Below are 21842 nucleotides of genomic sequence, written 5' to 3'. Positions count from 1 at the left end.
AACCCCGCTAGCAATAGAACCCACAGTCAAAAACACATGTGAAACAACCCTCACCAGCCGAGCAAAAGCAAAGAATACCCATTCCATTTCTTTAGTAGACCTTTCCGCCACATTATATCATATGCTTTTTCAATGTCAAAGTATACTATTAACATCCCTTCCATCATTGCCAAAGCTTTGGTCACCTCAGTACTAACTTTAATTAATTAAGGGTAGTCCTTCCTTTTCTGAATCCACTCTGGTATGGACTTAATAGAACCCTAGGTTCCAGATAATACATCAATCTGCCTACAAACAACTTTCCATTAGTTTAGAGATTTGATGTAAGTGCAATAGGTCTACAACTAGTAGGAATGGATGGATCTTTCTAGAAGAAAAGGAAACGCACACCAATTTAGGCTAGGTGCTGGCTGGCGGAGTAGAAAACTTGAAAATATAAGAGAGCCACACTCTAGGCGCTCAGATGCAAAAATGTAATTACCAACGTTTCGACAGCCAAGCTGTCTTCATCAGGGTATAATCACAAACACTGCGGAATGACGTGTTTACATAGTGTCAAAAGACACATAGGTGTCCTAATATCATTGGTTCATTCTCAAATATTCAAATGGCATATAAACAACAAATGGATAGCATACAATCATAGATTCATTTTAGGCTACACAAGCTTACAAACAATTACAATTACAAGTCACAATAATCACAAGAATGGCTTCAGATCAAAGTCTACGTTAAGACCGAAGGGAGCAAGGGTCTTTAAGTTAAAGATCCAGGCAGCCTCTCGTATTAACAATAAATTATCAAGGTCACCCCCTCTCCTAGGGAGGGTGAGATGTTCGATGCCAGTCTAACGCAGAGATGAAATCGAGTGGTTTGCCTCCAAAAAGTGGGCCGCAACTGGGCAAGTCAAGTTTTTGCACCTAATGGTGCTACGATGCTCTGAGATACGTACTTTTAATTTGCGCTGGATGAATCTTTACCAGGCTTCACAAAATGCAACTCCAAAGCACGTTTAACATCCTGATGTTAGCACTCCTTTCCTCCAGAACGTCCAGAACGTCAGAACGTCAGAACGTGACACTTATGCTATACATCTTCACGTATTCTTAGCTTTTCTTCCAGATGTCTTTTACATTCATCACTAGATTGTCAAATATATGCACTGCTGCAAAAGCTCTTCCTGGAGCGTCTGCTTTTTCTATTTGAAACAGCCATAACATCTTACTCTGCTAACAAAGGTATCTGTACTGTCTTTCCTTTCAACACATCCCCCAGTTGTTTCCATTCCCATAGGAGAACAGAATTTTATGTCCTACACCTTCTTTGATAAATGTAGCGCACCCACCACCCAAACCCTCCATTCTATCACTTCTCACAGAGATAAACCCAGGTATAATATAATATAATCCAACTGAGGTTTAAGCCATGTTTCTTGTATACACACCACATCCGGTAAAACAACAAAATCATGTATAAACTTCTTATTCTTGTCCTTGGCTATCAAACTCCTAGTGTTCCATTGAACAAGGAACATCATAAAAGTATTTATTATCCTGATCATCATTTCAATTTTGATTCAGCATCTGATTTATAATATTTATCGTAACTTCAGAAATACCCAGAAATCTTTGGCTGCCTTCACTACTTATTTTATTTGTGCAGTCCTGCTCGTATGTGGAGCAGTCATATTGATTGCCCTACAGATGAAGGCCAAGAAGTCTATTACCATGGTCTATTACCATAATCTACCGCCATGGTTTTATCTATAATCAAGTATTTATGCTCACATATCACATCAACAATTGGAGAGGTTCTACCTGCCTCCTTGGAGCCTCCTTGGAGCGGCCACAACCGGCTGTGCTCAGGAGTCCCATAGGGCAGCGCACAATTGGTCCAGCATCGTCCGGGTTAGGAGAGTGTTTAGCTGGGGTAGACCGTCATTGTAAATAACAATTTGTTCTTAAATGACTTGCCTAGTTAAATAAAGGTTAAATAAAAAATAAAAAACTTATTCCATAGTAATTTCCAATGTCATCCCAGCAATTACTCCTTTCAGTTTAGACAGCACCTGGAATGTGACATTTCACCCAACCCCCATTTAGTGAGTTACATTTCAAAACGTTCTCCTGCTCAATTTGACTATTTAAATTACCAGGACCTTCCCATAATCCAGCGTTTTGGCATCATTAATCACCCCACTCTCTTTCCTAATTGCTTTTGTCAAACGCAAAGGCTGGAAGTATTTACTAGCTGGTTCTGGGGACACTACCATAACTTTCTAACGTTCTACTCCAACCTCTTTCTCTAGAGTGGTCCTGCACTTTACAGGTCTACTCGCGGTATTCATCCCTCCCATCACCCTAATTATGATTTCTCTTACTCCTGTTCCTCATATTTATAACATGTGTAATTAGCTGATCATCACTGTTTTTTATCACCGTTATCAATTGCCCTAACGCTACCATCTGAACTATCCACTTGTACAGCTGTGCCAAAAAACAAACATCTTGTCCCATAACCAAAAATGAGTTGCGCCTGTTGTCATAGAGATTGATAGAGGACTCATTATGGATGTAACCTATGTTAGCATGGACATTGTCAATGAGGGCTTCCACCATTTTAAAATAGTAAACTGGGTGGGGATTCCTATGAGTTGGGAGCAATCAGCCAATGAAAAATAAAAATTGACTACTTTAAAAAGGAGATGGAAAGATGAGCCCTCTATTTATCTCAATGGCCTGTTGTTCACACGCGTATCTATCCTCTCATTGGCTAGAATGGTCGACTCCCACCTGATCTCGCCTGACTTCCATCTTTGAGGACATGTATTACCATTGTTAGAGTGGTCACTTGAATATCTTGTCAACATAAAGGACAATCTTCGTTGTGAATTAAATGTACAAATATGGCGGAGGTGAGTAAGAAAACCGGGCAGAAGCATCTTAGCTATTTGAAAGATGTATTTTTCAGATAGATTGTGTTAAGTCAACGGTGTCACTATCGACAGTGGTCTTTAAGGTTTTAATCTGAATTGCCGATTTTCAGTATTGTCATTTAGCATTAAAAAAAAATCAAACACAGCGGCGTCCTCGGTTACAGCAAATGTATTTATAACTAACCCTCCTATCTGTGGTTGTAGCCTAGCTAGCTAACAGTTCGCTAACGTTAGGTCCATGGCAGGGGTTCGTATCGGGCATACTTTGTAAGCAAGCTACGTTACCTGGACAGCTAGAATGTTTCGTACCGATAAATCCAGTGAAATTCGATTTTTCTACAATATCAACTGAGATTATTCAAACGTTTTTTCGGTAACTGCTCAGTGGCATTGCATTTCGTTACATTAAGTGGCTTTAACGTTAACGCGTTAGCTCTCGAGATCCAGCGTTGGGCCATAGTTTTCCTTCGCACACAAGCTATCGTTTCTGGGAGCTAACTAGCTACAAGATTGTGGTTACTGCTGAAGGCACATAGATTAAGATTTCATGCAATTTACTGGGGGAGGGCAATCTATTATTATTTTTTGCTCTGGAGAGGGTTGTTATTTTTATTTATTTATTAGGCACAGGGGAGGGTAGTGCCCCCCTCACGGTTTACATTCGGTATTCGAAGGTTTTACTTTATAATTTCTTCCATGCTAGTCACATTTCCTTATCAAATTTTTGAAGGTGTTTTGGTACATCCCTTATGCACGGTTAACTTTCGCTATATCACAGGTCACTGTGGTCTGACGGTCGATCCTGCACTCTGTCCACCGTTCAGTGACAATAGTGGTAGGGGGATAATTTGTCCAGATCCGCAATAGGCTAACTCGCGATCATACCACACACAATAAAAAAATTCAAAGCTGCATCAATTGTAATAGAAATCCACAACAAAAAAATAGGAATAGCTGATAGGCATCGGAAAGGCCAGGTGCATCATTGAGCATGAAAGATCAGTGAAGACATGACACACAGCTCAAAAAGCTCCCCTATTGATCTTTAGGGGCAATGCAATTATCCTACCTAGACTATCCTACAACAATGCAAGCGAGTACAACATTTTACTCAAGGTTGCAGTGAAAATGTAATTTGAGTAACTGCACAAAAGCCCTGTGATTTGAATGTTTCAATCGATTTGGCTCAGTTGTGGGTCTACTCTTGACAGTTTATAAGGTCTAGAAAGAGTAGCAGGCCAGTCTGGCTATATTTTTGCTTCTGATACTGTACTCTCTGATACTGATACTGATACTGATACTCTCTGTTGCAGATCATCATTCTCCCATATCATCCTATAATAATGTGGCCACATATGCTCCCGGCAGGCCCAGTTATTCAGGAAAGCTTAGTAGTACACACTGTGCATCCTCTCCGAGAGGCTGTTCTTCACACACCTAGAACCTACACTTCAATATAACCTAAATATTTTACTTTTAATATGTATTACCTTTTTATGTGGCCAGGGCCTAAAATTTAACACTTGCCAAATGTGGATAGATTTTGGCATTGGCGGGTAAAATGTGTATTTCACCAGCCACTTTGGCGGGTGGTCAGTGCTCCACAGTGTGAGCAGGTAACTCGGATTTGTGAATAGAAAGTATGTTCACATTTTATAGTAAAATAAATGCTGCAGTACTTTTCAAAGTATTTCTGCCATTTTGTTTCATAGCTGGTAAATTAATCGCACAAAGTCCACTATGAATCCCATATAGCCTATTCCACCTGGTGCTGCAACACTGCCTGGCTGGGGACTGCACATGTGAAGTGCTGAGTGATAGATACATTTTTAAAGTGCTGCACACAGGCTTAAAAGTTAGTCTAATTTCCTTGAAACAAAAGTCTACTGAAGTGAGACATTGTCATTGTTTGTCGATTTACATTGTTTTGTTCACACACTAGGTTGTTTTTCTATGTTTGCGTTTCAACTGCTAGAGAAGAGAAGACAATGCGTCTCAATCTCACAGGCACTAACATGACTTGTGTTAACAATAAATGTTAACAATTTACTACATTACTTCTTACTAGTAATACATTTGTTTTAGGAACATTAAAGCATGCTCATATTTTGTTTTGTTGGTGAAAAAAATATTTTGTCTGGTAAAAAATCTGAGTGGGTGGTAGATTTTTAAATCTATCTGCCACATTGGCTGGTGGACCAAAAAGTACATTTTATATTTACCCTGTATGTGGCATCAACACAACCAGTCACAATGTTTTAATCTGATTAGGCTTCTTCAAAAGTCTCTTGAAGGCCTGCTCACATTCATAGGAAATATAATTTCAGCATCCTCAGTGACTTGACATTAAACAGGTTTCCATCCAAAGTATTAAAAGGTAACGACATTGTCACTGGTTGTGGGCTCCCGAGTGGCGCAGCAGTCTAAGGCACTGCATCTCAGTGCAAGAGGCGACACTACAGTCCCTGGTTCGAATCCAGGCTGAATCGCATCTGGCTGTGATTCGGAGTCCAATAGGGCAGTTTTTTTGTAAATAAGAATTTGTTCTTAACTGACTTGCCTAGTTCAATGAAGGTAAAACATATATAACACATCCTAGATCTGAATGAAATATTCTTATTAAATACTTTTTTCTTTACATAGTTGAATGTGCTGACAACAAAATCACACACAAATTATCAATGGAAATCAAATGTATCAACCCATGAAGGTCTGGATTTGGAGTGACACTCAAAATTAAAGTGGAAAACTACACTACAGGCTGATCCAACTTTGATGTAATGTCCTTAAAACAAGTCAAAATGAGAGTCAGTAGTGTGTGTGTGGCCTCCACGTGCCTGTATGACCTCCCTACAACGCCTGGGCATGCTCCTGATGAGGTGGCGGATGGTCTCCTGAGGGATCTCCTCCCATACCTGGACTAAAGCATCCGCCAACTCCTGGACAGTCTGTGGTGCAACATGGCGTTGGTGGATGGAGCGAGACATGATGTGCTCAATTGGATTCAGGTCTGGGGAACGGGCGAGCCAGTCCATAGCATCAATGCCTTCCTCTTGCAGGAACTGCTGACACACTCCAGCCACATGAGGTCTAGCATCGTCTTGCATTAGGAGGAACCCAGGGCCAACCGCACCACCATATGGTCTCAGAAGGGGTCTGAGGATCTCATCTCGGTACCTAATGGCAGTCAGGCTACCTCTGGCGAGCACATGGAGGGCTGTGCGGCCCCCCAAAGAAATGCCACCCCACACCATGACTGACCCACCGCCAAACCGGTCATGCTGGAGGATGTTGCAGGCAGCAGAACGTTCTCCACGGCGTCTCCAGACTGTCACATGTGCTCAGTGTGAACCTGCTTTCATCTGTGAAGAGTACAGGGCGCCAGTGGCGAATTTGCCAATCTTGGTGTTCTCTGGCAAATGCCAAACGTCCTGCACGGTGTTGGACTGTAAGCACAACCCCCACCTGTGGACGTCGGGCCCTCATACCACCCTCATGGAGTCTGTGTCTGACCGTTTGAGCAGACGCATGCACATTTGTGGCCTGCTGGAGGTTATTTTGCAGGCTCTGGCAGTGCTCCTCCTTGCACAAAGGCGGAGGTTGCGGTCCTGCTGCTGGGTTGTTGCCCTCCTACGGTTTCCTCCACGTCTCCTGAAGTACTGGCCTGTCTCCTGGTAGCGCCTCCATGCTCTGGACACTACGCTGACAGACACAGAAAACCTTCTTGCCATAGCTCGCATTGTTGTGCCATCCTGGATGAGCTGCACTACCTAAGCCACTTGTGTGGGTTGTAGACTCCGTCTCATGCTACCATTATGTGAGTGAAAGCACCGCCAGCATTCAAAAGTGACCAAAACATCAGCCAGGAAGCATAGGAACTGAGAAGTGATCTGTGTTCACCACCTGCAGTACCACTCCTTTATTGGGGGAGTCTTGCTAATTGCCTATAATTTCCACCTGGTGTCTCTTCCATTTGCACAACAGCATGTGACATTTATTGTCAATCAGTGTTGCTTCCTAAGTGGACAGTTTGATTTCACAGAAGTGTGATTGACTTGGAGTTACATTGTGTTGTTTAAGTGTTCCCTTTATTTTTTTGAGCAGTGTATGTACAGTGCCTTGCGAAAGTATTCGGCCCCCTTGAACTTTGCGACCTTTTGCCACATTTCAGGCTTCAAACATAAAGATATAAAACTGTATTTTTTTTGTGAAGAATCAACAACAAGTGGGACACAATCATGAAGTGGAACGACATTTATTGGATATTTCAAACTTTTTTAACAAATCAAAAACTGAAAAATTGGGCGTGCAAAATTATTCAGCCCCTTTACTTTCAGTGCAGCAAACTCTCTCCAGAAGTTCAGTGAGGATCTCTGAATGATCCAATGTTGACCTAAATGACTAATGATGATAAATACAATCCACCTGTGTGTAATCAAGTCTCCGTATAAATGCACCCGCACTGTGATAGTCTCAGAGGTCCGTTAAAAGCGCAGAGAGCATCATGAAGAACAAGGAACACACCAGGCAGGTCCGAGATACTGTTGTGAAGAAGTTTAAAGCCGGATTTGGATACAAAAAGATTTCCCAAGCTTTAAACATCCCAAGGAGCACTGTGCAAGTGATAATATTGAAATGGAAGGAGTATCAGACCACTGCAAATCTACCAAGACCTGGCCGTCCCTCTAAACTTTCAGCTCATACAAGGAGAAGACTGATCAGAGATGCAGCCAAGAGGCCCATGATCACTCTGGATGAACTGCAGAGATCTACAGCTGAGGTGGGAGACTCTGTCCATAGGACAACAATCAGTCGTATATTGCACAAATCTGGCCTTTATGGAAGAGTGGCAAGAAGAAAGCCATTTCTTAAAGATATCCATAAAAAGTGTCATTTAAAGTTTGCCACAAGCCACCTGGGAGACACACCAAACATGTGGAAGAAGGTGCTCTGGTCAGATGGAACCAAAATTGAACTTTTTGGCAACAATGCAAAACGTTATGTTTGGCGTAAAAGCAACACAGCTGAACACACCATCCCCACTGTCAAACATGGTGGTGGCAGCATCATGGTTTGGGCCTGCTTTTCTTCAGCAGGGACAGGGAAGATGGTTAAAATTGATGGGAAGATGGCTGGAGCCAAATACAGGACCATTCTGGAGAACCTGATGATGCAGACTCCAGATGGAGTCTGCAAAAGACCTGAGACTGGGACGGAGATTTGTCTTCCAACAAGACAATGATCCAAAACATAAAGCAAAATCTACAGTGGAATGGTTAAAAAATAAACATATCCAGGTGTTAGAATGGCCAAGTCAAAGTCCAGACCTGAATCCAATCGAGAATCTGTGGAAAGAACTGAAAACTGCTGTTCAAATGCTCTCCATCCAACCTCACTGAGCTCGAGCTGTTTTGCAAGGAGGAATGGGAAAAAAATTCAGTCTCTCGATGTGCAAAACTGATAGACATACCCCAAGTGACTTAATCGCAGCAAAAGGTGGCGCTACAAAGTATTAACTTAAGGGGGCTGAATAATTTTGCACGTCCAATTTTTCAGTTTTTGATTTGTTAAAAAAGTTTGAAATATCCAAGAAATGCCGTTCCACTTCATAATTGTGTCCCACTTGTTGTTGATTCTTCACAAAAAAATACAGTTTTATATCTTCATGTTTGAAGCCTGAAATGTGGCAAAAGGTCGCAAAGTTCAAGGGGGCCGAATACTTTCGCAAGGCACTGTACATACACACACACACACACACACACAGTTGGGGTTGGAAGTTTACATACACTTAGGTTGGAGTAATTTAAAACTAATTTTTCAACCACTCCACAAATTTCTTGTTGGTCTTCTGTAGATTAGGACATCTACATTGTGCATGACACAAGTAATTTCCAATAATTGTTTACAGGAAGATTATTAAACTTAACTCACTGTATCACAATTCCAGATGGTCAGAAGTTTACATACACTCAGTTGACTGTGCCTTTAAACAGCTTGCAAAATTCCAGAAAATTATGTCATGGCTTTAAAAGCTTCTGATAGGCTAATTGACATAATTTTAGTCAATTGGAGGTGTACCTGTGGATGTATTTCAAGGCCTACCTTTCAAACTTAGTGCATCTTTGCTTGACATTATGTGAAAATCAAAAGAAATTAGCCAAGACCTCAAAAATAATTGTAGACCTCCACAAGTCTGGTTAATCTTGGGAGCAATTTCCAAACGCCTGAAGGTACCACATTCATCTGTACAAACAATAGTATGCAAGTAATAACACTGGGACCACGCATCTGTCATCCCGCTCAGGAAAGAAACGCGTTCGGTCTCCTAGAGATGAACAAACTTTGGTGCGAAAAGTGCAAATCAATCCCAGAACAACAGAAAATGACCTTGTGAAGATGCTGGAGGAAACGGGTACAGAAGTATCTTTATCCACAGTAAAATGAGTCCTATATCGACATAACCTGAAAGGCCGCTCAGCAAGGAAGAAGCCACTGCTTCGGCATATGGGGACAAAGATCATACTTTTTTTGAGAAATGTCCTCTGGTCTGATGAAACAAAAATAGAACTGTTTGGCCATAATGACCATCGTTATGTTTGGAGTAAAAAGGGGGATGCTTGCAAGCTGAAGAACACCATCCCAACCGTGAAGCACGGGGGTGGCAGCATTATATTGTGGGAGGGACTGGTGCACTTCACAACTAGATGGCGTCACGAGGGTGGAAAATTCGGTGGATTTATTGAAGCAACATCTCAAGACATCAGTCAGGAAGTTAACGCTTGTTCGCAAATGGGTCTTCCAAATGGCCCCAAGCATACTTCCAAAGTTGTGGCAAAATTACTTAAGGACAACAAAGTCAAGGTATTGGAGATCACAAAGCCCTGACCTCAATCCTATAGCAAATGTGTGGGCAGAACTGAAAAAGCGTGTGCGAGCAAGGAGGCCTATAATCCTGACTCGTTACACCAGCTCTGTCAGTAGGAATGGGCTAAAATTCACCCAATTTATTGTTGGAAGCTTGTGGAAGGCTACCCGACACGCTTGACCCAATTTAAACCATTTAAAGGCAATGCTACCAAATACTAATTGAGTGTATGTAAACTTCTGACCCACTGGGAATGTGATGAAAGAAATACAAGCTGAAAGATCATTCTCCCTATTATTCTGACATTTCACATTCTTAAAATAAAGCAGTGATCCTAACTGACCTAAGACAGGGAATTTTTACTAGGATTAAATGTCAGGAATTGTGAAACCGAGTTTAAATCTATTTGGCTAAGGTGTATGTAAACTTCCGAAACAACTGTGTGCGTGCATACATACATACATACATACATGAATAGTTTAAGTTAGGCTATTGATTACAAACTTAAGTTGGGGTTTTGTTTTCTCGCATTTCTTAGCCAATTAAGGCAAGCGCTGTTTTCTATTCTCACTCTGCTGCTGCCTTCGCCACATTGTTCTCAACACCAATATGCTGGTTGACTTTGCTGTTTTGCACATCAACATGGTCTAGGAAAAGGTGCCATTTCAGAATTGCAGACAGCGACTGCTATCCAACGCGGGTGAAATCGCATTGGTCATAAAATATCATTTTTATTAGTGTTGCACCTGGTTGGAGGATTCTGGATTTCCTGTTTTATTCTATAATGATTCCAGCACACCTCAAACTGGAATTTCTGGAAAACCAGGGAATTTATAGGAAGTTGCAGGGATTTTACAACCCTAGTTGCACCATTGTTCTTACATAATATAATCCTATACATTTCAGTAGCACATGTATTTGTGATGGACTGTACCATCCCCACAGCCTCCGCAATGGATTAGTCCACTGAGACTGGCGCAAATCAGATATTTGCGGCGACTCAAATTTGTCTACCAAGATGGGGCTAGCTCTAGTAGGGGGGGATGTCTTTTCTGTTTGTCGAGATTGACATAGTCTACTATTGCGGTGTTGAACACGCAAACCATGTTATTGAAGTGCCTGAAGTTGATATGCTTTGTTAATTGATTATGCGGTGCATTGTTACAGCTCTGGTGAATGCATAAGGCTGACATGTATGCTTTGTTCCTTTTTTTTTAGCACCTTGCACTTTCACATTTTTTGTATTCTTTCAAGCATGGATTACTTTTTGAACTCTACAGATATCTTGTCTTCCATGCGCCGGCCGCCTTTCATTCTAGCTTGAACGCAAACCCTCATACTGGCTTTCTGCATTGACACAGAAGCCTGTTGGTGAAAAATGTGTTGCATATATTTTATTTAATTATGAATATTGCATCAAAATGTAGAAAATCTGATTTCGCCCTAGCCGATCATAGTGTAATGAAACAGGCAGGAAGAGTTCGGTGGTCAGTGAACCCTCAGCCTTCTAGTCTGTAGCCCTGCTTGATAGACTGACACACAAGCATGCTGAAGTGACAAAGTTGATATCAGTATTTAATAAACAGTTATTTGTGCCGCCCCCCCCCCCCCCCCCCCCCCCCCCCCCCCAACAACGCCTGAATTGACTCAACTAAATAACTTGCTACCAGTACCTTGCTATTTAAGAGCTCAGCAAATGGTGTAATGGTAATACCAATGACTGTATATGGTGATGTAAACTAGACGGGGGATTATCTTTTATGTTAACTAAATTGGGTTATAGTTTCATATATAACTTACTGTCATTGCGACGATTTTGCCTGTTTACTAGATGTAGCCTAGCTAGCTAACGTTATTCCAAATCTCACCCCCTACTATCTCTTATTTTTTTAGGCTTCCTTTGGAAGTACAAGCCCAGGTAAGTTTTCTACCTGTGACTTTTTGTTGTATTAATGCAGGTGGAACCATGAATTTGTTGTGCAGTATCCGTCAAAAGTTTGGACACACCTACTCATTCCAGGGTTTGTCTGTATTTTTACTATTTTCTACATTGTAGTATAATAGTGATGACATCAAAACTATGGAATCATGTAGTAACCAAAAAAGTGTTAGGGTTATATATTATATTTGAGATTCTTCAAAGTTGCCACCTTTTTCCTTGATGACAGCTTTGCACACTCTTGGCATACTCTCAACCAGCTTCATGAGATAGTCACCTGGACTGCATTTCAATTAACAGGTGTGCCTTGTTAAATGTTAATTTGTGGATGTTTGAACCAATGAGTTGTGTTGTGTGAAGGTAGCCCTATTTTGTAAAATACAAAGTCCATATTATGGCAAGTACAGCTCAAATGAGCAAAGACAAACGACAGTCTATCATTACTTTAAGACAAGAACGTCAGTCGATGCAGAAAATTTCAAGAACTTTGAAAGTTTCTTCAAGCGCAGGCGCAAAAACCATCAAGTGCTATGAAGAAACTGGTTCTCATGAGGACCGTCCGTATCTTACGGCAAAAAAGAGCTTCTGGATATTAGGACAGCGATCATTCACCTCGGATTAGACAGTTTTTTTCTTCAACACGCAAGACACACAGGACGTTCTCCAAACACCCGACAGGACCAACGTCCCCGTTATTTGCAAGAGGAAGAAACGCAGGTACAGGGGACACAGCGGGATGCCTTGTGAGGACCCGCAGAAGGCGAGTGAGAAAGCTGCCGTTGCCGTCAATATTACTCGCCAACGTGCAATCATTGGACAATAAATAAGACGAGGTACAATCATGAATATCCTACCAACGGGACATCAAAAACTGTAGTATCCTATGTTTCATGTAATCGTGGCTGAATGACGACATGGATATTCAGCTAGCGGGAGGGAAAGGGGGAAAGAATTTCTTGATTACCCGTACTCCACACACAGAGACGCGTACAAAGCTCTCCCTCGCCCTCCATTTGGTAAATCCGACCACCACTCGTTCCTCCTGATTCCTGCTTACAAGCAAAAATTAAAGCAGGAAGCATCGTTGACTTGATCTGACCACTTTTCTTTTTATAGATGAAGCAGATGCTAAGCTAAAGAACTGTTTTGCTAGCACATACTGGAACATGTTCCGGGATTCTTCCAATGACATTGAGGAGTACACCAAATCAGTCTCTTCCTTTATCAATAAATGCGTTGAGGATGTTGTCCCCACAGTGATTGTACGTACATACCCCAACCAGAAGCCATGGATTACAGGTAACATTCGCACTGACCTAAAGGACAGAGCTGCCGCTTTCAAGGTGCGGGACTCTAACCCGGAAGCCTACAAGAAATCCTGCTTTGCCCTGCATCGAACCATCAAACAGGCAAAGTGTCAATACAGGGCTAAGATTGAATCATACTACACCGGGTCCGACGCTCATCTTAATTAAGTGGCAGGGCTTGCCAACTATTACAGACTACAAAGGGAAGCACAGCCGCAAGCCGCCCAGTGACGCGAGCCCTCCACTTCTATGCTCGCGTCGAGGCAAGCAACACTGAGGCATGCATGAGGGCATCAGCTGTTCCGGACGACTATGATAACCCTCTCCGTAGCCGACGTCAGTAACACTTAAAAAATAGGTCAACATTCACAAGACTGCGGGGCCAGACAAATTACCAGGACGTGTGCTCTGGGCATCTGCTGACCAACTGGCAGGTGTCTTCACTGACATTTTCAACATGTCCCTTTATTGAGTCTGTAATACCAACATGTTTCAAGCAGACCACCATAGTTCCTGTGCCCAAGAACACCAAGGCAACCTGCCTAAATGGCTACAGACCTGTAGCACTCACGTCCATAGCCATGAAGTGCTTTGAAAGGCTGTTAATGGCTCACATCAACACCATTATCCCAGAAACACTAGACCCACTCCAATTTGCATACTGCCCAAACAGATCCACAGATGATGCAATCTCTATTGCACTCCACACTGCCCTTTCCCACCTGGACAAAAGGAACACTCATGTGAGAATGCTATTCGTTGACTACAGCTCAGCGTTCAACACCATAGTATCCTCAAAGCTCATCGCTAAGGACCCTCCCTCTGCAACTGGATCCTAGACTTCCTGACGGGCCGCCCCCAGGTGGTGAGGGTAGGTAGCGATACATCTGCCACGCTGATCCTCAACACCAGAGCATCCCAGGGGTGCGTGCTCAGTCCCCTCCTGTACTCCCTGTTCACCCACGACTGCATTTCCAGGCATGACTCCAACACCATTTAAGTTTTCAGACGACACAACAGTGTCTGATCACCGACAACGACGAGACAGCCTATAGGGAGGAGGTCAGAGACGTGGCCGGGTGGTGCCAGAATAACAACCTATCCCTCAACTTGACCAGGACTAAGGAGATTGTGGACTACGGGAAAAGGAGGACCGCGCACGCCCCCATTCTCATCGAGGCTGTAGTGGAGCAGGTTGAGAGCTTCAAGTTCCTTGGTGTCCACATCACCGACCAAACTAGAATAGTCCAAACACACCAAGACCGTCGTGAAGAGGGCACGACAAAGCCTATTTCCCCCTCAGGAAACTATAAAAAGATTTCTGCATTGTGTCCCACCACCCGTCAACCCCTCTTCACGCTACTGCTACTCTCTGTTCATCATATATGCATAGTTACTTTAACCATATCAACATACAGACACCGGTTAGTCAGGCTGATTGAGGTAGTATGTAGCCTTGCTACTTTTATAGCCTCGCTACTGTTTTTCACTGTCTTTTTACTGTTTTTATTTCTTTACTTACCTGTTGTTCACCTAATAGCTTTTTTGCACTATTGGTTAGAGCCTGTAAGTAAGCATTTCTCTGTAAGGTCTACATCTGTTGTATTCGGCGCATGTGACCAATACACTTTGAATTGAAAGACTGAGTTACCTCTGCTGCAGAGGCTAAGTTCATTAGCGTTAACTGCTCCTCAACTTGCAGCCCAAATAAATGCTTCAGACTTCAAGTAACAGACACATCTCAACATCAACTGTTCAGAGGAATCTGTGAATCAGGCCTTCATGGTAAAATTGCTGCATTGAAACCACTACTAAAGCATGTCAATAAGAAGACTTGCTTGGGCCAAGAAACACGCGCAATGGACATTAGACCGGTGGATATCTGTCCTTTTGGTGTGACGAATCCAAATTTGAGATTTTTTGGGGGGTTCTGACTGCCATGTCTTTGTGAGATGCAGAGTAGGTGAACGGATGATCTCTGCATGTGTGGTTCCCACCGTTAAGCATGGAGGAGGTGTGATGGTGCTTTGCTGGTGCCGCTGTCAATGATATTTTAGAATTCAAGGCACACTTAAAACAGCATGGCTACCACAGCATTTTGCAGCGATTTTGCCATCCCACCTGGTTTGGGCTCAGTGGCACTATCATTTTGTTTTTCAACAGGCCAATGACCCAAAACATACCTCCAGGCTGTGTAAGAGCTATTTGACCAAGAAGGAGAGTAGTGGAGTGCTTCATCAGATGACCTGGCCTCCACTCTGGAGGTTTGGGATGACTTGGACCGCAGAGTGAAGGAAAAGCAACCAACAAGTGCTCAGCGTATGTTGGAAAAGCAGTCTTCATGAAGCTGGTTGAGAGAATGCCAAGAGTGTGCAAAGCTGGCTTCAAGGCACAGGATGGCTACTTTTGAAGAATATAAAATATATTGATTTAACACTTTTTTTGGTTACATGATTCCATATGTGTGTGTTTTGATTTCTTCACTATTCTGTGATGTAGAAAAAATAAAGAAACCCTTCAATGAGTAGATCTGTCCAAACTTTTGACTGGCACTTTACCTCATTCACTGTATTAACTAGCAAAGTCTAATGTTACTGTGTTGTTATTATCCAGTTGGCTCTCTGTCTTCAGAAGATCATGACTTTGATCCAACAGCAGAGATGTTGGTCCATGACTATGACGATGAGCAAACTTTGGAGGACGAGGAGATGCAGGAGGAAGGGACAAGCGTCAGCGCTGAAATAGCAGATTTGGAGAAGGTACAATTTGATGTTCCACAGATGTCATTGTTACAAGATGCAAAATTAGACAGGCTAGAAATCTAAAATAATGCATCACATGCATGCACCCATATTGGTTTACATGTCATTCATTGAACACTTGAGCTCTTTTTGTAATTAAGGGATCGTTCAATATTTGTTGGACCAGATTTTTCTAAATTGAACTTGGGCATTTTATTACAAACAAACCATTCACATTTGGGATATTTTGTTTCTTTTAGCTGTCGCTGGCAAAAGAGTAGCTCCCACTAATGTAATCCAATGGGGCCAATATTCTGAATCGCAAATGTTTTTCCATGACACTCCAAAGCAACGTGTAGCCTTGAGGTACATAATAAATGTGTGTGTGTGTGTGTGTGTGTAAGGGGTTCTCAACTACTGTAGTAGTTACAATCTTACAAGTCGCGACCACCAAACAGTTCACACACCTCTTGTTGGCGGAAAGAACACTTTGCAGCTGCGCCACGGCAAATTATTGCCGTCACGCCTCAAAAATATGAAACATTGAAAAATATTTTTCAATGGTCACTTTGAAGATGTTAGAACAGTCCACATTTTACTTTTCCTCTACAAACAAAATTAGTACTGAATAGAACAATCTGACAAACCCATAGAATAATTTATCTATACTGAACAAAAATATAAATGCAACATGAAACAATTTCCAAAGTTTTATGGAGTTAGTTTAATAGAAGGAAATCAGTCAGTTGAAATAACTTCATTACACCATAATCTATGGATTTCACATGACTGGGCATGGGCGCAGCCATGGGTGGGCCTGCGAGGGCGTAGGCCCACCCACTTGGGAGCCAGGTCCTGCCACTGGGGAGCCAGGACAAGCCAATCAGAATGAGTTTTTCCCCACAAGGGCTTTATTAGACAGAAATACTCTTGAGCAACTCCCCTTCCCTCCCTCCTTCCTAAGACGATCCTGCAGGTGAAGAAGCCGGATGGTGGACATTCCGCCAGTCAGCATGCCAATTGCACCCTCAACGAGACTTCTGTGGCTTTGTTGTAAAACAACTGCAGATTTTAGTGGCATTTTATTGTCCCCAGCACATTGTGCTCCTGTGTAATGATCATGCTGTTTAATCAACTTCTTGATAATCCATCCACCCAACAGGTGTGGCATATCTTGGCAAACGAGACGCTCACTAACAGAGATGTAACATTTCTGGGGTCTTTTTATTTCCGCTCATGAAACATGGGACCAACACTTTACATGTTGCATTTTTATATTTTTGTTCAGTATATTTACCTAGTCTGCTTGTTCTGTGAGAAATGTTCCTTTCCAGGCGCATTCAAGTTACTAGTGCCACAGGGAGGGAGTACTCCATTCTGACCCAAGTTTTAATGGTGTTTGTTCCCAGCGTTCCTTTCTGAATTTATTTCTCAACTCCTAAATAAGTATAAACTGCACCATTTAAACCTTTTTTAGACTAAGTGGTTTCTGTGAGAAATATAGGCAGGGGGCGTGTTACCCTAACAGGTATGTCTACGTTATATTCAGTGTGTTTATGCAAGTTTTTTGGGGGACAGAGTGCATTCGGAAAGTTTTCAGACCCCTTGACTTTTTCCACATTTTGTTACGTTACAGCCTTAGTCTAAAATTGTTTAAATAAATGTTCCTTATCGATCTACACATAATACCCCATAATGACAAAGTGAAAACAGGTTTTTAGAAATGTTTGCAAATGTATATACAAATAAAATGCCTTATTCCAGACCCTTTTGCTATGAGACTCCTGTTTCCCATGATCATCCTTGATGTTTCTACAACTTGATTGGAGTCCACCTGGAAGACCCCATGAAATGTACAAAAAATTACTGGCAACATATTGCTGTTTGGCAAAGCACATACACGATCGCAAATACCACTCAAATCGACAGCAGTTCATTCAAAGCAAATGCGAAGTGTCACACAGCTAAAATCCCAAAGATGGCGAGCGTGCTCCACCGTAAATGTTCATATTGCAAATGGACATAAAGTCAAGACCCAAGGGTCAAATTTGGATTTATTTTTTTTAATTATAAAATACAACTCCCTCAAGTGCTTTCTGGACAGTTTATTTTTTATTATTTACTTTTTCTTTTTAAATATATATATTTGTCAATAATACATATATAACAACTATATGAACATACCTTAGCCCTTATGGACAAACTCAATAAAATAGGTTTTGTCCGTTTGCAATATATGACCTTAGGAAATCAAAATCCCAGTGAACCATGGCCAAATGGCATAAGAAATGTCCAAATGCCATACATAGGTATTGAATGTACCAAATCAGGGGGGCAGAGCTAGCATGTTGGAGTGAACTGCTGTGTGAGGCTCCTGCAACTTTTTTGCAAAATAATCTAATTTAACCTACTTTATGGCACTTTTTACAACAAACATTTCTTTCTAATTCAAGATTTGGCATTTCATATAAAAAGTTACAGTAATAAGCGACCAAAGGACAATAAATCCACAGCGGAGGCCTACTCCCCACTAAAAAACGAGACAGACATGGCGGAAGGCACATGCAACAACGTGACACTTACAGAACTTACCCGGGCTTTGGGGGAGCTACATGTTGCTATAGCTGAGAATCTTAAGGCCACTATTGCTGAACTGGACACCAAAATCGAGAGCATCATTCGAACGGTCGCTTCGCATGGCCAGAGCATTGTGGGCCTTGAGAAAGCTTCTGAATTCAACGCTGGTAAGATTGACGAGTTAGAGAAGCTCTGCACGTCATTGCAGGATAGTGTGCAGAGGCTTTCTGTGAAAGTGGTGGACCTGGAGGGCCGATCCAGACGTAATAACCTTTGCGTTGTTGGTCTGGCAGAGGGGGTAGAGGTGGGCTCTCGCCCCACCGACTTCTTCGCCAAGCTATTGAAGGATGCAATGGGATCAGATGTTTTGGCTTTGGATCCCCAGCTGGACCGTGCACATCGCTCCCTTGTCCCAGTACCTGGACCGGGTCAACGTCCTCGCCCAGTAATCATCTGTTGTCAGTTTCAAGACCAAGGATCTTATCCTGCGTGAAGCTCGAATGAGGGGCAACCTGTCACATAAAGGGCACCCATTCCGTGTCTGAGGATTATGCGCCCGACGTGGCAAAGCACCGCACCGACTACAGAGATGTCATGACCAAACTCTACAAACTCCATCTTCGCCCAGCCTTGCTCTTCCCTGCAAGACTAAGAATTACCCCGCCTTCCGGTGAGAAGATTTTGCTCTCCTCAGTTTTGGACGCAGAGAAGTTTATCCGGGGATATACGCCAATCCCTTGTACAGATTAGAATGCCTTGTCATTGTGTCTGCTCATGGACTCGAATCCATACTATACCATAATGGGTGAAACCGTATTAAACGGGCTCAACAAGGGCTACCGAACATGTAAGACGCTGAGCTGACCAATGGATGGCGGTCAGCTCTCATTTAATGTTAAATTCACTTTCATCCCGGCTGTGCTCAGAGCGATGCATATTTTTACTTCCAGGTTTGATCACTGACACCTTCGGATGGATATACTGCCCCCATTTTTGTTTTTGTTTCGTCATTTTTTTTACAATCCTTACATTATTCTTATTAATTAATTTATTTATTGCTTGCAGGGGACTGGGGGTGATGGTTGGGAAGGGGCGGACACCTGGTTAGCAAGTTGATGTTTTGTGCCGTTCTGCCTTTGTCTAGCCGTGGGCCGCTCTCCCGACTAGAAAACGAGAGGCACAGCGATTCTGGTATGGAAAGGAATTCCCTTTCTACATAAAACCACTATTGCGGATAAAGAGGGTCGGTACGTGATCGTAATAGGAGAAATCCACTCTACCTCAGTAACTCTACTAAATATCTATGGGCCAAACATTGATAACCCCTCTTTTTTCAAAAGAGTCCTTGCCCTCATTCCAGATATCTCCCATACTAACCTGGTCATTGGAGGGGACCTTAACTGTGTGCTAGACCAATATTTGGATAGATCCTCTACCCCTACCTCCTATTCAAGCGAATTCTTGAATACCTATGTAAAAAATTCTAACTTATTTGATATATGGAGGATCGCTAACCCTACGGGTAGGGAATACTCCTTTTACTCTCATGTTCACAATGTTTACACTCGACTTGACTACTTTTTGATGGATGCTAGACTACTCCCCTATACCTGTAATGTGAGGTATCATGATATTATAATCTCGGACCACAGTCCACTCACCTTCTCCCTGAGATTGGGTGACATTGTACCAAACGAGAGGGTCTGGAGGTTGAATCCTCACAGAACCAACATTCTGTGAATATCTTAAAGACCAAATTACATTTTTCTTTGATACCAATGACAACACAGAGACTTCCCCAGCATTATTGTGGGAAACACTGAAGGCTTATCTGAGAGGCTGTATCATCTCCTTTCAGGCTGCCAGGAGTAGGCAAAACAGAGAAACTGTAAGAACTGGAGGGACAAATTAACTTACTGGATAGGGAGAATGCTAGCCATCCATCTATGGAGAAACATAAAAAATTACATCTTTAAAATTTGAATATAATCAGATTCTCTCAGCTAAAATGGCTAAATCTTTTCTCTATGCCAAGCAAAAAATTGAGTTTGGTGACAAACCACACAAATTACTCGCCAGACAACTACGAAAAAATGAATGACTGAATGATTCACAAAGTTAAATCTGCATCTGGGGAATTACTCTCTTCCCCCAAAGACATCAATGACAGTCTCATAAAACTGACGGAATCTATATACATCTAAAGCGGATCCTAACCCCTTAATTATGCAAACTTTCTTGGAGGACTGTAATCGTCCTGCCCTGAACCAGGAAGATTCTAACTTCCTGAATAAGGAAATATCTCTTGATGAAATTCGAGAAACAATTAAATCTCTAAAGAGTGGCAAGACCCTGGGCCCAGATGGATACCCTGGTGAATTCTATAAAACATTCAGCAACATGCTGTCTCCCTACCTGCACAAAATGTTGGTTCAGGCCAATGAGGATGGAGCTCTCCCTTCAACTTTGGATGAAGCGTTCATTACAGTTATACATAAGAACCAAAAGATTTTTGCAAAAACTCTGGCTAACAGGTTTAGCACTTTAATTGGCAAATTGGTCCATTCGGATCAGACCTGCTTTATCCCTAACAGAAACTCATTCTTCAATCTCAGGCGCCTCTTCAACATTATGTATTCTCAGAGGTTACCCAACGTGGACCTTGCCGTCATATCTCTTGTCGCCGAAAGGCCTTAGGGCCGCTCAACTTGGTCAATCTATTCAAGGTCCTACAGAAATGTAATATTGGAGATGGGTTCATAAATTGGATCCAGCTTTTATATAGGAACCCCTGTGCCAGAATACTCACTAACCAATCATTGTCGCCCCGATTTAACCTTTACAGAGGGACAAGGCAGGTTTGTGCGCTGTCGTCTATGCTCTTCGCCCTAATTATCGAACCGCTCGCTCAGATGATTAGATCTCATGCAGCAATACACGGCTATAATACTAAAGATACTCCTAAATAAGATTTCCCTATACGCAGATGACATCCTCCTCTGTAACAGAACCCCAGGCTAGTATCCCAGCTATACTTGATGTGATCAATTTGTTTGGTAACTTCTCGGGATACAGAATAAATTGGAACAAGAGTGAATTAATGCCCATACGGTTGCAAAACACCTCCTGGCTAGAACATCTTCAGAAAAATGTACCTACCTGGGAATTGTAGTTACCAAACAATGCTCCTTACTATTTAATACAAAAACTCAAGGCAAATGTACTATTTTGGAGAACTCTCCCAATTTCTCTGCTCGGAAGAATTAATGCCATTAAAATGGTCTTCCTCCCACAACTGCTCTACCTATATCAGAACATCCCAGTATTCATACCTAAATCCTTTCATAAACAACTGGACTCAATTATCAATCCTTTCATCTGGGATTATAAAACACAGGATAGGTAAAAAACACCTCTGTAAATCCAAGATGGAAGGAGGATTGTCTCTCCCAAATTTTATATTTTATTACTGGGCCGC

The 21842-nt window shown here is 42.2% G+C and overlaps 1 protein-coding gene across 4 annotated transcripts in view; it reads left to right on the top strand.

Annotated features, from left to right (window-relative positions):
- The first annotated feature begins 2773 nt into the window (after positions 1-2773).
- The window catches only part of mier3a (mesoderm induction early response 1, family member 3 a), a 46117-nt gene continuing 27048 nt past the window's right edge, over positions 2774-21842 (top strand). For 2 of the 4 annotated variants that reach the window (XM_036977751.1, XM_036977749.1), the window contains exons 1-3: positions 2774-2914; positions 11694-11718; positions 15660-15805. In XM_036977751.1, coding sequence (XP_036833646.1) covers positions 2906-2914; positions 11694-11718; positions 15660-15805 — 180 coding nt within the window. In that variant the 5' untranslated portion in view covers positions 2774-2905. The remainder of the gene's footprint in view (positions 2915-11693; positions 11719-15659; positions 15806-21842) is intronic. The other 2 variants (XM_036977750.1, XM_021603231.2) reach the window with 2 other exon arrangements.

Source organism: Oncorhynchus mykiss, chromosome 5 (genome assembly GCF_013265735.2).
Source record: "Oncorhynchus mykiss isolate Arlee chromosome 5, USDA_OmykA_1.1, whole genome shotgun sequence".
Classification (NCBI taxonomy): domain Eukaryota; kingdom Metazoa; phylum Chordata; class Actinopteri; order Salmoniformes; family Salmonidae; genus Oncorhynchus; species Oncorhynchus mykiss.
Note: the sequence above shows the minus strand (reverse complement) of the source record. Positions and strands in the feature narration are given on the sequence as shown.